The 16,842-nt window shown below is 40.5% G+C and overlaps 1 protein-coding gene across 10 annotated transcripts in view; it reads right to left on the bottom strand.

Annotated features, from left to right (window-relative positions):
* atp2b2 (ATPase plasma membrane Ca2+ transporting 2) overlaps positions 1–16,842 on the bottom strand; it is a 73,939-nt gene that overhangs the window by 16,926 nt on the left and 40,171 nt on the right. For 9 of the 10 annotated variants that reach the window (XM_068652298.1, XM_068652301.1, XM_068652303.1 and 6 more), the window contains exons 3-9: positions 15,460–15,660; positions 13,820–14,077; positions 13,516–13,641; positions 12,539–12,664; positions 7,147–7,308; positions 5,359–5,573; positions 5,046–5,288 (exon numbers count right to left, since the gene is read on the bottom strand). In XM_068652298.1, coding sequence (XP_068508399.1) covers positions 5,046–5,288; positions 5,359–5,573; positions 7,147–7,308; positions 12,539–12,664; positions 13,516–13,641; positions 13,820–14,077; positions 15,460–15,660 — 1,331 coding nt within the window. Of the gene's footprint in view, positions 1–5,045; positions 5,289–5,358; positions 5,574–7,146; positions 7,309–8,790; positions 8,833–10,877; positions 10,971–12,283; positions 12,317–12,538; positions 12,665–13,515; positions 13,642–13,819; positions 14,078–15,459; positions 15,661–16,842 lie in introns of all 10 variants that reach the window. The other variant, XM_068652305.1, reaches the window with a different exon arrangement.

Below are 16,842 nucleotides of genomic sequence, written 5' to 3'. Positions count from 1 at the left end.
CACACCGAAGCAATGTCTGAACATGTCTTTTTGTCACGAAGCTCACATTAATCTCGCAAGTTACTAAAAGGAAAAGCTGACACAAAAAACAAATATCTGTCCTCTTTTCCAACAAGTTCCCTTTCAGCCAGCGTCGAAACACAAATCTCATCAATGTCAATATCCCACATACTTTACTGACGTTTTAAAGCAAGCCACTTTGCACATTCACTCGTCTCAAGATCACATTAGGATAGCGAGCAATGTGCATTCGCACTCATTTATCATAAAGAAGGCCTGCTTCAACGCTCTCCAGGTTGTTGTTGTTAGTTTTTTTTTGGTGCATCAACGATTCTCAAGGTGCAACTCGAGTAACCGCAAAAACAAAAAATTGTTTAGTGGAAAATGGAAAATACCACAAACAAAATCAAGGCATTTCTTTATATTTTGCAATCAATTATACATTTCTGATCCTTTTCGAGCCACTTACGTTTTTATATTCAGGCAGATCATATCAGTGGCTTATTCACCAATTCAGAAGTAGAACAGCAATCAACTATCTCCTCGACATGGATTATATCAAGCTCTATACCAAGAACGTAAATTGATTCTCTGGATCACCATCCATATCCATCGTTAACATCGCAATCCCTCGGTTGTACACAAAACGGAAAGTCAGGGGCCGTGGGCCAGTGAGCATGACCGGCACCATCCAGAAGGAGCAAGTTTCTCCTTCAAGAATATGCCCCCCCCCCCCCCCCCCCCCCCCCCGGACGAGCTGCTTAGTGAATGCCTGAGGCAACAGAAGCCCACTAAAGAGAAGAAGCCAGATGGACTTGTCTGTCAAAGAATGTAGTCCAACTCGTGCAATATTCTACCACTTGTACTGCAAAGTGATTTTGCAATCTGTTCCATGAAGCAGCCAGACTGGATGAAGACAATTATTCCATTTACTCATTAGCCAAAGACAGACAGCATCTCACTGATGTCAATATCGATCAATTACGAGAGTCTTCATTTGGTTTTTTCACCACATACTCACAGTGATGTTTATCGTGCCACACAGCTAAACACGAATCGTAGTGAGATAAAAGTGATTGGAATTTTAATCATTGAAAACACTTTATGTGATTTCTTTTGTTCCCCTCTCAGCTGGAGCTCCTCGGCTGGTGCCAGCCGCTGAGAGACAGCCATGTAAATATGGCCGCAGCGAAATGAATCAACATTTATTATTCCTATGCGGGAAGTCCAAATATTGAATTGCTCTTTGTAGAAGTGGCTCAATCTTTTCTCTATACCGAGGTCCAGTTATCTTGCTGGATTTTATTCCAGTACCTTACCTTTAACTAGGTCTGAAGTTTATTATAGACAAATAAATCATTTAAAAAAAAAGCATTTAATCACACAAAAGTTTTTACAATGCGCAAATTCCAGTGTTGTGCCGGTGTTTTGGTGTGTTTATTGATTTGAGATTCATTTGTAGATTTTTCTGATCTGAGTATAAACACAACAGAATGGAGTTAAAAAAAAAAGTCTTCCCGGCAAGTGAATACAATTAAGGCGGGTGAGATTTCGCTAAGGCTGAAGAATGACGCGACTTCCTTTCTGTCACCGAGAGACCAACGTTGGCACGGTTTTGCTGCCGTTGGCAAGTTTCGGGGCCCGCTCGGGCTGAGGACCAGCTGCCCTCTCCCTGGTCTTCGGGTGTCCCCGCGGGCAAAGACATATGCCAAAAGGAGAGCTGGCAACTTCACTTCCTGTTCATTTCCTTGCCTCCTGTTCCTTGCACTTCTTTTCTTTCGCCTTGGTGATCTATACCCCTCCCTCTCAATGACCTTCTTCAATTCCGCTCTAACCCTTTCTCTTCCACCCCATCCCTCTCGTGTATATGATACACTCGCGCTTCTTCGCGTGAGCTGTACAGGCCAACTGGGCTGAAGCCCGGAGGTGTGCTGGAGGGCACCGAAGCGCTCTCGCGGTCCACGATGAAGACACTTGTCACTCGAGTGCAGTCTTACAAATCCTCCTCCGCTCTAACAGTATCATGTCACCATCTTGTCTGCCTCTCTTTGCTCCAGTTCTTCATTTCCTGCTCTCTCTTCCCACTATGTCCTTCTAATTTACTACTTTATCAGGGCAAGGTAAATGGGTCCTATAAAAATAAAATATACAAAGTGTAATACAACACTTTGAAAAAATCTAAAATGCAAACAAAACAAATTTAAAAAAAGTCCTTCGTTAAAAACGTAAGTACAACTGATTTGGAATTAAATTGAATTAGAATTAGTATTTAACAACACTCATAAAAATATTTAAAATAAAATAAACCTTTTAAAATGCCTACAGTAAAAAAACTAAAATTATTAATTAAACAAAAAAAGAATATGTATTTTAAAAATCACACAAAAATTTTAAATACATTTTATAGGTTAACAGTATTTTTTTTCTGTGCATTCTGTGTTATTTTCCATTTTCTTCTGTGCTATTTAAATTATGATGGATACTACATATGGTGGAAAATACAGTCGGGAAAGAAACCCCAACAGTTATTCAACACAGACTATGTGGCCTTGAAGCAAAAAAATAAAATAAAAATTAAAAAAAAAGAGTGGCACAAATGTCGTTAGGATCTCTTAACGGTTAAACAATAAAACCCTGTCACAAAAAACACATCACTGTATTCTTAACGTGCTCTGTGTCCAAACATTTCCCTTTAGTGCAGTCAAAAATAACCTCTCGAGAGATACTTGTAACATATAAGTGGAATCAGATTGTGCGTAAAAAGAGCAAAAAGACAACTATATAAATATCACTTTCACTGTGAAGAGGCGGTTTGGTCCCTGTGGGCCAATCATGAGAATATCTCTTGCCATTCTACTGAAGAATATCTGGACTGGCCCGATTTCATGAAAGAGGTCTGTTTACTTTTCCTTTAGGCTCGACTGATTATCGCCAAACAAACCGTGGATAAGTAATACTGGCGTGGGCTTCCATATCATAATCGCGCATATTAAAAATTCTATCACCAGTGGCACCGGTCAGCCCAGAAAAACGATCAGTGGAAGCGTGGAATAAAAAAAAAAAAAAAAAAGGGAGATGCTGTTAAGCTCTCATAAAAGTCTCAATATAACGATAACGTGCCGTCAACTCTGATGGAAAAGAGGGCTGCAAATTCTTAAAAGAAGGGATGAGCAAACTATGTTAATTACTATGCGAGGGTGGCTTTCATTTACGAGACACTCCAGATGACAAATGGAGCCTAAATGAACCTCCGTGCTGAGCCAAAATGAGCAATGCTTCATAATAGAAAACACATTGTGGCTTCTTTTTCTGTTGTTCTGTTATGCCATTTATCACCATCACTGGTAATTTTTCTCAGAGCACATGCTGGTAGGGAGGAAAAAAAAAAAGTTGTATTTTATATTGAATACAGAGCAGTAAATCGTCTTATCTTCACTTTTGGGATGTGGCTGAGCTGAAGCATTCCCAACTGACTTTGGGTAACAGGCAGGGACTAGTCTGACCTCAATAGCCAATCACAGGGCACTAAATAAGACAAAATTATAAGACCCAAATATTTATGTATAATAAATCTGATGTGTTTTGATTGTAATAAAAATAAATTATTGCTTGAGTTTGTTAAAAAAAGAAATACATGGGAACATAACCTTGGAAAATAATATTGAGAGAGGCAAAAAGATTGCAATTATCTTAGTATTCAAAATCTTTGAGCCATTGTGTCAATGTTTGTGTAGGTGTGTTTTGGCCACAACCTTTCCACGCATTTCATTGTTGTACAGTGTGTGTGTAAATAATGTATTGAGTGTGTGCTAACCCCTTGCTATGAAAGATGCATCTCTATTCATTCATTCATCTCCGGAACCTGAGGCATCATAGTGGCTGAATTATGAAGACATAGCAGCGGTAAGGATGTGAAAATTCTATGCTGCATTCTTTTTTCCTTTGTGCTGCCGCCGCTGTGTGCAATGGCCATCAAAGACTTCCAGAGCCATCTTGGCATCTCAGCGGATTGGCCTCTTATATAAGAACACAGCGGCTAACATACTGCAGGGCTGGCGGCGCGCTGAGGGAGCGGTGGGGGCGTCAAGAGCTAAATATTGCTCTGAAATGTCTCCTTATTCAGCTCCCAGGATGAACTTCCTTCCTTAATTGCATGGTTTGTTTTTTGTCTTCGTTCAAAAGCTAATAAAGAAAGAATGCATCCATATTTATGCACGTATGCGTGTTAATGCATGCTTGCATGAATGGATGATCACGCCTGTGCTCGTGAATGGTTAAATAGGTGCAGAATTTTTTTTCTTTTTTTTTTTTTTTTTATCGGATGTGCTCAAAGCGTTTTACAGCGTCTTTTTGTTCACACACACATGTAAGCTGAGGAAAAGAAATGTTTTGCAGATTTTTTTTTTTTACTCTTTCTGATTATGGCAAATACGCGCATTTAGCATGGTCAACTAGTAGATTTTTCAGTCCCACCAGTTTTGTAGACTGTTTTGGAACGCATGGGAAGCATTTTGAAGGGACAGCATGACGTGCAGGATAAGTGGATGAACCGAAGATGTTTTTTTTTTTTTTTATGCAAACTGGTATTCGATTTTGCATCCGACTCCATCTCTCAAGTTCTCCCCAGCACCAATCCGCCGTCTGCTGCACTCGGACAGATTGGATCCAACTTCAGTCTGCTACATTTTGAATATCAGATTAAAGTAAAATGACACAAGGGCTCTCAAGGTGACAAGTTTGAGCGATGCCTCCTGCATGTAAAAAGGCAGCCAAGGACACTGACTGCTTGACTGCCTTCATATCTCCAAGGTGACGGTGGAAGCGCGGCATGAAACTTTTTCTCTTCCATCAGATGATGAAGAGGAAAGACGGATAGTGTGCATTGCAAAAATAATCATTTGGTCAAGTCTTCTTAGAAAAAAAGTCCACATCAAACATCAGGAGTCTATTGTAAAAACAACTAAATGACATTACCAATTAATTATATATATAATTTCATTCTATAGCATTAATATATAGTAGAGAGACTAAAATGCTTAACTTACCAGAATTTTGGTGGTGTAGGCGCTGTTGATGGAGATGGAATTGACAAGCAGGTCCAGCGATTTGGGAGGCAGGACCCCCGGCTCGGGGATCTCCTTGTAGTGCACGTCGCCGATGTAACACTGCACCGCCGTCATACGGTTGGTGGTGAGTGTGCCCGTCTTGTCCGAGCAGATGGCGGTGGCGTTGCCCATGGTCTCGCACGCGTCCAGATGACGCACGAGGTTGTTGTCCTTCATCATTTTCTGTTAAACGAAACAAAAACTGTCATACAAAGGCAAATTATTGAAAAGGTGCGGTAGTGCCGGTCATCACCTTAACGGAGTAGGCCAGAGAGATGGTGACGGCCAGTGGCAAACCTTCGGGCACGGCGACCACCAGCACGGTCACGCCGATGATGAAGAACTTGACGAAGTACTGGATGTAGATGGGCGTGCATTCGGGCAGCCAAGGACGCTTCTGGATGACAAAGGCGTCGATGGCGAAATACAACACCAGGATGATGACTGTGATGGCTGACATGAGCAAACCTGGGAAAATATACCACAACCCACTGTCGTTAAAACACTGTCTTGAAACCCGAATTTAAAAATCCTACTTTAAATGCCCAAACATACAGAACAGATAGTTTGATGATCTAAATAAATGGAAAGAAATATTATCTGCACACAGCAATTTCAATGGAAAACAGGTTGTACTAAAACGTAATATGTACAGCAGTATCTGGATATATAGACATTAATCAAGGCGCCTCCAGGCAGCAAGTAAATATAAAGCGTAATCATTCAAACCTAATCTTGCTTAGTCGCCAATTCGGAAGGTCAACTACTAGAAGCGCTTTAATCAGTCTTTGTATTTGGATTAAACTCAGTCGACAAATGTGAGCGATTCCCTTTGGTGGGAATCAATATTTTTTTCCCCCTATCGAGCAAGCAAGCAGCTTGTTTGAGGAAAGAAAAAAGATTGACACTGCACGGTGCACACCTGCACAATCGGGTGTATTAGAATGCATATCCATGATATATAGTATGTTATAGTTGCAATTTGTGCTATCGTGCCCAGTTCTTGGGAATTGTTTGTGGCTACAACAGCTTGTCTTTTTTTGTGGGAAGACTTTGTGTACCGCATTACATCCATCTACTCGATGCAATTTCTGCTTGTCCGGCAAGATATGACCAACATTAATGGTGTTTACCAGAATTAATTGCTGCTATGCGACGCTTTATGTCCTGCTAGAAAGTATTTTTTTCTGCCCGGCGTTGAACCCTAAGTCACCTCGCAAAGCTTTTAATGGTGCTTAGCTGGGGTGTCAGACAGAGTGCACGGCGACGCGATAGTAACATAAAGCATAAAGGCAATCACAAGCTCCTGCAGTGAACAAAGTCCACACAGTCTGCGTCGAGAGCACCTGATGATCCAAGTATATGCTAATCCATCCGCAGCATTGCATTGTTCTGACACCACGTCCTCATTCCGTCACTCACGCCGACCGGCTGATGTAACGGTGTCGCTATGACAACAAGGATTTTCTTTGAGGAATTTTCGCATGAGGTTGTTTACAAAAATAGTGCCTCCAAAATACTTTTAGTGCTTAGCTAAAATAAATGCATATGTGTTACATGCCATTGCAGCAGAGAGAACACCCACGATGTGGGCATGTTGATTGTGTTAAAAGTGCCTGCCAATTCACGCACGCACACACATACACACTCCTTCACACCCAAACTTGTATCATGCAGGTCCACATGCACAAGAGTATTTTTGAAAACTCAATGAGAAAACCTGTTAGCAGGTTGTCAAGTGTGTGCCAAAGAAAAAAGTGGCGCTATGACCCCTAAACATGGCATGAGGCCATTTTAATGAATATAAAGAATTCGAGTCACAGGAAAATATTTTTAAAACTTTAAATAAATTAATTAAGTAAATGAATAAAAATATGGTTTAACTGAATTAATTTTGAGAAAAAAAAGGAACCAAAATCTAATTCTGTGTATGATGCTATAATTTAACAATAAATTTATTTTAAAAAAGGCACACACAAAAAAAAAAATCCTAATTTCCAATTTGATTCTTTCATTGTGATTCTGAATTGTTAGACTTTACCTGCTTTGCCAATCTGTACAGCCAGCTTGGTGAGCTTCCCTTGCAGCACCGACTTCTCCTTCTTAGGAATGGACACCTTTTTCCGCTCCTTCTCCTCCTCGCCACCCTCTGCGCTTTTAAGAGGCTGCATCTCCATAGCCGCCGCACCATCCTGCTTCTTGACTGCAAAGAGCACAAAGCCACAGCGAGAAGCAGCGTCAGGAGTGGTGGGTATAGGGCACGGAATAAAAGTTCAGAAGAAAGTCAGGGTTTACCAAGGAGAAATCAAAACAGGGGGTAATTAGTGTGCAGCTTCCTTTGGAAAGAACATGATCAATGCCACCACGTAGACCAACACACAAAAATATAGTTGAATACGGTCCAGGATTGGATTTGAAATTCCATACAAATGCAAAAAGACCACTGACTAGGTTTTTAATAGCAGTTTCTTCCAATACAAAACAGATTTGAAAAAATATATACATATAGTATATTTACATAAATAAAACTATAATGATCTTATAGTGTCAACTACAATAGAGAACCTACAACCGCAGCATGAGAGCTGAAAGTATTAATTGCATCATGAGAGCCTAGAGACGCAAACAAAAAGTAGCATCAACTACATCATGACAGCAGAGATTCAACTATGCTACATGCATAAAGCATCAAAAAGTCTCAATTGTCAAATGAGAGCCTAAAGTGTAAACTACTAAATGAGAGATTAAAGTGTCCACTATTACATGGGAGTCTCAAGTATCATTGATGAAAGTCAACCATATAATGTGAGAGAGCCTAGATTTAGCCTTGTTAAAAAATAACAAATTCATAAAGAGTCAATATCGGACCATACTTTCTGAGAACTACCCAACTCAGTGCTTCAATAATAAAATGCTCATCTCCCACCCACAAGGGTACAAAGAATAAAAAATACAAGAGCAACGGATGACCTAAGCACCTGAGGCTAGGAATGACACATTTTGTGAAGAAACTTTATCTCACAGAGCTGTCCACACCAGGATAAGATCAGAGACCGCAGTTGCAGGCCACCAGCACTGAGTCCCTAATACCGAAATCCATGAGGCAGGACCACTGTATGTCATCTTTGTGTACTCATTTAATGGGTATATATGTTTTCTGAGCCTCTTTAAGCATGTAATGCTAAAACCATTTGCAATTAATGAACAACAAAAGAACAGTGAGGAAAAAAGGCATTATGTGCAACTGGAGCACATTATGAGGATTCTGAACATTTTCAATTACCTGGATGACCTGATCACATTACCCAGGCTGCTGTCGTTACCACAACATGTCAACAACAAGAAGCACAACAAGAACAACAACAAGACAACACAGCAGTGGCAGACACAGCGGTGGGAAAGGAAGTGGAGGGGAGGGGAGGGAGGGAGGGAGTTTGTATGCTAACCTAATAAGACTCCAGGTTAAACAAAGGACAAACATGGGCTCTGATACGGCCCAACTCTTTTAATTGTCTAGGTGAGGTAATTCCACAGGATCCTTTTCTGCATTAGAAGTGCGCATTCCTCGTGGAGACGAATGTAACCTGCATTTGACCCACAGCTTATACTGCACACCGGTGAGTGGGAGGAGAGGAGTAGGAGTAGGAGTGGGGGAAGTACAAAGGGAGAGATGTGGTCTGGTTACCTTTAATCTGGTTGCTCTCCATATTGCCATCTTGCATTTTACCTACGATGGACACATACAAGACAGTAACAACAAAGATAACCAAGGCAGACATGTCAACAGAATCATCACATGGACAAAATAAAAAACAGTGAGGGGAAACCCCACCCAGCAAAAAAATTAAAACAGTTAAAACAAATACAGGGAAACAAGAAAATGACTTTTAATACATCTTTGCAACATAGAAAGTGATATGTGAGTGGGCTGGATTGCACAATTTAAAAAAAATAAAATCTCGCTAAAAAAAAAAGAAAAATGGAAGTTCAGGCTGTGTTTGCAGCACCAAAGGTTTTTCACTCATTGAATCAACTCGCCGTTTGTTCTCGAGTGTCCAACACAACTAAATTGGCCGGGTTGAAATGCAGGGAAGGTCATCCAATAGCACTGTGTGACTAGCAAAAAAGTGTCTGACTGCTGCAGCTCTGTATAATTTTCCCTTAAACAACTTAATCGTTCTAATCTAAAAAAAAAAAAAAAAAAAAAGAGTTATGTTCGTACAATTGGATTAGTGGAAAACCATCCCACATCAGTGTGTGTGACCACCATCAGTTGAAAGGTTCTGGATGGTTCTTACTAACACTTGTTCATCCGACAAACTAAACAGGCTAAAACATATCGTGTAGCATTTGACATTGAACACAAGATTGTTTCGACAGCGCACGATGGAGACAAAAGTGTTTATGCATGCAGCATCACAGACTCAAAGTCAAGCAGAATGAATATGCGAAGAATGGAGGGAGGGAGGGTAGAGAGAGCCTGAAAGAAAAAAAAAAGCCTCCCACACAGTGACGTTACATAAGAAGGGGTAGAAAAAATCAAAACTTAAGTTTGGGGACAGAGAATTTAATTTGTCAGTGAATTGTTGCTTGCTCAACGAAAGAAGTTTAATTTAAAAATATTTCTTGCTTATGTTTACCGGTTGTCTGTAACATTAGCGCTTGAGCACTGCATTGCAGATGTCATTTATCTACCCTGTGCTCGAATTACAGTGATGAGCACTAATTGTCAAAAAATGAAGACAGATTTGTTTAAAATATCACCAGACAGGTATGCTGGAGCAGTCCACACGGCTGCAAAGTCTTTGATTTGCACAACAGACGCCAGAGTTGCAGCGAGGATGACAAACGGCTGCATCCCGGGACGCTGCAAGGTCGCCGTCACAGTACAAATAACCGCCCAGCTGTGTCGAGCACAGGCTCCGCGTTTGCGCCCGTCTCCTTGGAGACGCCGCGGTGCCACCGTGAAAGGAGTTCATCTTTTATTTCATCCTGTACCAGCAAAAACCTCAAAGAGAGGGATTTGCACTAAAGTAAATAAAGACGACAGCTCTTGTATGATTTTTGTCAGGCAGATCCTCATTTGATGCTGAGACGAACATTTTATTTCTTTTTATATGAAGGTATATGCTAAGATAAGATAAGAATATAATTTCAGTGTAATTGCACTCTCTTCAATTATAATAAATATTTAATAGTAACTTTTAAAAAAAGAAGCATAATTTAATGAAAATTCGAGCAGCCAGATCCTCATTTGATGCTGAGACTAAAAGTTTATTTCTTTTCATATGAAGGTACTATATGCTAAGATAAGATAATAATATAATTCTAGTATAATTGCACTCTCTTCAATAATAATAAATATTCAATAGTAACTTTTAAAAAAGGAAGCATAATTTAATGAAAATTTGAGCAGGCTTTTAATGGCACCGTTTTTATATCAGATGGCAGCACTGGTTGGAAATTGGAAAATGGCATTTTAAAGGCTTGCCGAGGAACCCTGACTGAGATTTGAACACCAACATTTCATCCCAGTGACCAAACTCATCAGTGTTACTCCCTAAGCAACCCAACCACGACCAAAATCCTTTTCAGAGACGAATAACAATGAACAAAATCAGAATCATCAATGTTGACACTGAGTGACAGTACAAGGCCAGACTGTGGGGGGGAAAAAATGGTAGCAATTAAAAAAGCCAAGCAGCGAGTACGAGGCGGTGGATGGAGGCAAAGATAACGACAGAAAGAGAATCAGAGGTTTTGTCAACCTACCATTAATAAGGTTGGCACTGCCTGGGGCGTTAAAGCCCGCCGCCCCATCCGTGGCAATAGTGGCAATGGGGTGGATGGGGGGATGCGAGCAGTCTAGCCAGTAACAATGGAAGCCCAACACAAATGGACACACGCACAGAAACAACATGGTTATAAGACAGTCAACATTTTCATCATCTTTATTTAGTCTGTCTTGCTAATTTAACATGTGGTGTGTTTATCATTTGTAATATTGAAAGTGTAACATTGGACAGACGCAAAATATGTCTAAACATATTTATGGAAAGGAATCAGCATACGTAGATCAACTTACTGTGAAAGGAAAAATATTGCGTAATAGATCTCGCAGGCATTTTATTTGTTGGGCAGCTGCCATGTAAACTTTGGAAAGTAAAAGAAAATGAGCTTATAGTGACGCCTCAAGGAGATTTTTTCCACGTGAATGACTTTACTGCTCACAAAAACAAGTTTATTTTGTCATTAGTTGTGGTCACTTCCTATTTCCTTTATGATCCAATTAGGAAGTAATTGCAATGCAGCACTCAGCGATTTTTCCAGGAGGGTTTTAAAAGTCTTTACTAATTGTACTAAAAGTTTGAAGGTAAAATATATTGTATATGAGAAAATGGAGGATAAAAGTGCTGTGCTTTTAACTTAAATGTAAAAAAATAAATATATACAATAGGTGCTTTTCAATATATTTCAATAGAAAGGCATGAATGCAATGTTTATTGACAACCGACTCCTTTGTAATTTTATCATACTGATTATAGAAATGTTGAGCTCGGTCCAAGACTTAAAGAACTATTGAATGGAATGGATGACTAACCCACAACCCAATGGAGAAATGTTTAAGTAACTAACTGACTTACTGACTAATCACTGTCTGAGCAACTAAATAAATAACTGTCTGATTAACCCACACACTAACTTGCACTGACTAACGAAGCAACTAACTGACTAAATGACCGACTGACTTCCCGAGTAACTTACGTAAGTGACTCATTCACTTGACTGAGCAACTGACCAACAAAGTTATTCAGTGAGTGACAGGCTATCCAAGTAACTAACTGACTGACTGACTAGCCAATCAAGAAAGTAATTAAGGGACGAACTGATTCATTGACTAACTAACCAACTAACTGATAAACCGATTGTATATGACTGTCACCTGATTGGCTGGCTTACTAACAAACTGAAAAATTCAGTCACTGATTGACTAACCAATTGAGTCGCTAACTGACTAACTGATGGACTAACTCTGGATGCTTCATAGTTTAAATGGATTTGAACTAATTATAATGACTCCGCATAAGAATTTTTTTTTCTTGCAGCTGATTATTACAGTAAAGGGCAAAGGAATTGAAAGTGGCAGCCACAGTGTTGAAACAAAGAGGATACTCTACCTGTGTTCTGGTGTCCGTCTTCCACTGCGTCTCCTTCAAGGTAAATGTGCAACAATGAGTCAAAGTAAAGGACAAGACATTTCCTGAGGTGAGGTGAACTGAGGTGAGGTGAGGTGAGGTGCACCTCACCAGCAAAGCATAGGATTTTGTGGACACAAATGTTTTTTTGTGTGGGAGAATATTATCCCATAGAAAACAAATAAGTCGTGTTTATTAATTCTAGTCAAATAACTCAAAATAGTATGAATAGCTTGCCTTTCTTTTCTTTCTTCTCCTCTTCCTCCACGCCAGCGCCGAGCAGGGTGAAGATAATTCCAGTCTGAGAGTTGACGCCCACCGCGGTCACCACCATGCGCCCCGAGCCTTCCATCACATGGGTCCCTGGAAGTAAGACATTTTTGTTTTTGCCCTGTTTGCAAAAGTATGTTTTAAAAATGATGTTGTTATTATAATTTGTATCTTGCAGTCGGGAAAAATATTTAGCAACATATATGTAAATATAAGTCAAAATGGATGCCTCACTATAAGAAGTATGTTAGTCATTAAACAGCCAATCAGCAAAGAAAGGTAAAAAAAGTAATAAAATGGCCAGTTATTTATAATAGTAATATGATAAACCATATTCAATTCCTATTGTCAGATTACACTGGCTTTACATTTATCTATAGAGCTACAGTTGAAATATAGGTGACAATTATGATAATTGGTCAAAAACTGTAAGAGCACGCACACAACACGACCCTGATTAACCTTTGGAAGAATTTGGGTGAATTTGAGGCTAATTAATGAAGGCGGCAAAACGGCACACAGCTAATTATTCACGGAGGAGTGGGGTATTAAGCCATCTTTTTTTAATTTAATCTGAGATATTGCGAAACTCCTAAAGCTACAGAATGTGATTTATCTGATGCAGCAAACCTTTAAAATGCTCGGGAGATAAGTTAACATCACGTAAAGGGGAAGAGTGTCAGCCTTGAAATTATAATGAACAACTATTTTTCCTTTGTTTGATTTCATGCCAAGATAGCACATTAAATGTGTTTGGAGGGAATGCAAGATATAAAAAGAAAGATTTCGTGCAACTGAACACCAACCAATTAATATACTTTGGATTAACCTCAAATAACACGGAAACATTGTAGTTGGCTTTGCTCTTTTTTTTTTGAGGAAATGCTGACATTTGAACATTGGTATGTAAAAAATGGATTCTATTTGCCAGCTCTTTGACATACCAGACAACAACATGGGGTCTTTATCTGCGGCCTTCTTCACGTGATCAGACTCTCCGGTCAGCGACGACTCGTCAATCTTCAGGTCGTTGCCTTGGATCAACACTCCGTCGGCAGGGAGCAAATCACCTAAGAACAAAACCACACGAGCTCGGCATAACACTCACACTCATCGTATCACTTTCATTGGTCAAATCAATAAAAGGTCTTTTTTTTTATTAGCAATAATAGTAAATTTTTGGAGGGAGGAATTTGGAGGAAGCACTCAAGGGCAAAAAAATAAAAAAGCATGCCGTCAGATACATACCATATTTAATTTGTGCGATGTCCCCCACCAGTATGTCCGATACGGGCAGCTGGATGACTTGGCTTCCGCGGACCACCTGGAACTTCTGCTCCTGCTCGATGCGGCTTTGCAGCCCGCGAAACTGCTTCTCCTTGGACCAGTCGTTGAAGGCGGTCACCAGCACCACGCAAACCACCGACAGGAGAATGGCGGCGCCCTCGATCCAGCCCGCCTCCGCCTCGCCCTCGTCTTCCACGCCGCCCGACACCGAGCCGCAAGCTGTCCAATCGAGACGGGTTTATATGTGATTTAATGTGTTGGATGGACATGTTGCTTCGGGTCATCATCCACTTATACAAATACACAACACACCGGCGTCTGTGTGGTGGACATTGTATTGGTAAAAAGTTTAAATACAATATATTTCTATTAATTTGGAATGTTGTTGCTTTAACTTAGAAAATGCACAAATGAATTAGCCCATCAATGAATGAGCAACGTGTGATAACAGCGCCACAACAGCTTGAAGCAACATGGTCGCTGTCCATGGTGCTGAAGCCCCGACTATGAAAGCGGCACTTTTATTCATTGTTTACTTTTCACTACACAGTGATTTATTGTCACTGATTACTGTCCCGAACTAATGGATTGGAACCTGCATTATTTAATGTCATAAGGTAAGTAAAATAATAGAATAGAAATCAATTAAAATGAACAAAAAATAATTAAAAGCTATACTCAAAAAAAAACACAAAAATAAAATTCCAACTTAAAACATAAACTGAACAGAATATGACATTGCAGAAAAAAGTGAAATATTATAATAAAAGGAACATATCAAGTAAAAATTGTCAATAGCAAAGCCCGTTTTTAAATCTACAGCTGCACTGACATCGCATAATCAAAAAATAATGATGCATGAAATCAATCGTTTCAAAAATCAAAAGCAAATCACCATCATGCCGTGTATGCATCTTGCTTCGAATATTCAATCTCCACACGACATGCATCGACAAGTTAAAGGAGACTATTTTTTTACGACTAAGCTTTGAGCATAATGATCAGCTCCTTTTGCCGAGTGTGCATTTCTAACTTTGCTCCCTTAACAGGCAGTCACAAAAAAGAGAAGTAAAAAAAGTTGGCACCTCAAAACATTCACGCAATCATGCAACTCTGACGCCGCAAAGTGTTTAATAACTAATGAATTTATATGGATTATACAAGCATGCTAAACACAAAATATAAATTGGACCATTTTTGTTCCCTCTGGTCATTCTCTAACATTTTTACAAACTTCAAAATGATGACTGGTCACTTTTGGTGCGGTAGGGCATGTGCCATTACTCTCATAACACTGCGAGCTGTGGTGTCTGATGGCGCTGACTCAGCGCCTCGTTATGGCTCTTCATTTTCTGTTTCACGGCTCGGGAGGCTAATGTATGGACAGTGGGTGCCCAAGGTTATTTCTCGGCGCGACACTCCATTAACCTCCCGCTAACACGCCCGTGCACAAGCAAGTATGCGCGGTGAATCCGATGAAATGCCGCCCCACCTCCTTCTAATGTGAAACCTGACCATGGCTGTGACTCTCCTTTCCCACATTGGAAGACATCACAGAAGAGGTGACTTGCAAATAAATAAAATAAAATAAGTGAACTCACACTCTCCGCTGGTCTCCCCAGGTGGGTGGTAGAAGGAGAGGCCAAGTGAGATGAGAGCGGCAACCTCCAGGATGATGAGGGTGACGTCCTGCAGGGCCTCCCATACCAGCTGCAGGAAAGTTTTTGGCTTCTTTGGAGGTATCAGGTTTTTTCCAAACTCTTCTTTCCTCTTGTCCAAGTCACCTTGCGCACCCGTGAGTCCTGTGATAGAAATTAAATGAAACAGCCATGGTCAGTAAGAAGACAGAGTGATTGTATAGGAAACTAATATTACCATCCTCATGGCCTGAATACAAGAAAACAAAAAAATGAAAAAAAGAAAAACTGCACCTGTTCATCCAAATGGTTACGTTTGTGTTACAATAAAAAAAATACCAATATGTATTTTAAAAATGTGTTTTGTTCTCCTAAAATATTGAAAAATATACATCATATGTGGGTTTTTTTTAACCATAATTACAGTGATTGAAAGAAAGGGTGGAAAAGAAGAGGTCAGGATCTAAAGCACACCACGTGGCTGGCTATCTATAGAATTAACGCGCTTCTCATTGTAGCTCCAAAGTGTGTTTGCACAGCAGCATTGTGCACCCTCACACAAGGGCAGACATCAGCACGCCGTTATGTCACGCGGTCGTGCGTCACCAGGGTCTCCCGGGAGTGCCCCTGGATGGTACCTGATAACGTGTCACGTGCGCATCACATCTGCATAAAACAAGCAGTGGATGACAAGAGGGGGTGGATGAACTATCAAATAAAAAACAGATATGAGGAGGGCGGGTGGGGTGGCGGGGGGATCAGAGAGAAGCATTCCCCACTCCTACGTAAGAGAATGCCCTTGTTACAAATAGATCCGTCTATAAATAGCATCATTATCCATTCCCTTTTAATTGTCTCTGAGAGAGGACCTAGCATTCTCTGTCGCTGAGCTCACACAGTAGCAGCAGTTGCACGTTTCACATCACACATGGTGCGTACACGTGCATGTTTTGGTGCATCTCGGCGAGTCGTGACCACCAGCACGTGCTTGGCGTGTGCGTGCGTGCACGTGTGGGACAATTAATGACCTTTTGAGGTCCTTTCAGCCGTGTCGTCAATAAACACATTTCCCCACCGCATCAAAGGGTTTTTATTCTTTCGCGGCGGAAAGATGTAAAATCAATAAATATGCAAATCTGCGCGTGGCCCATATTTCCACGCGAGCGAGGGAGCTAGTTGAAAGCGACGAAACTGCATCGACTGCTGTTAGCCATCATTAGCATGGTTAGCGGTGATGCAGTATCAAAAAATAGAATGCCCCGCATGCATGTTAATGTCTGGGCTGCGGTGTAATGGGACTTCATGGCTCGATGCAACATCTGAGATTGGAATTTAACCTCAGTGCTG

This window comes from Syngnathus scovelli, chromosome 11 (genome assembly GCF_024217435.2).
Source record: "Syngnathus scovelli strain Florida chromosome 11, RoL_Ssco_1.2, whole genome shotgun sequence".
In the NCBI taxonomy this organism is placed as follows: Eukaryota; Metazoa; Chordata; class Actinopteri; order Syngnathiformes; family Syngnathidae; genus Syngnathus; species Syngnathus scovelli.
This window is presented reverse-complemented; position numbering and strand designations above follow the sequence as displayed.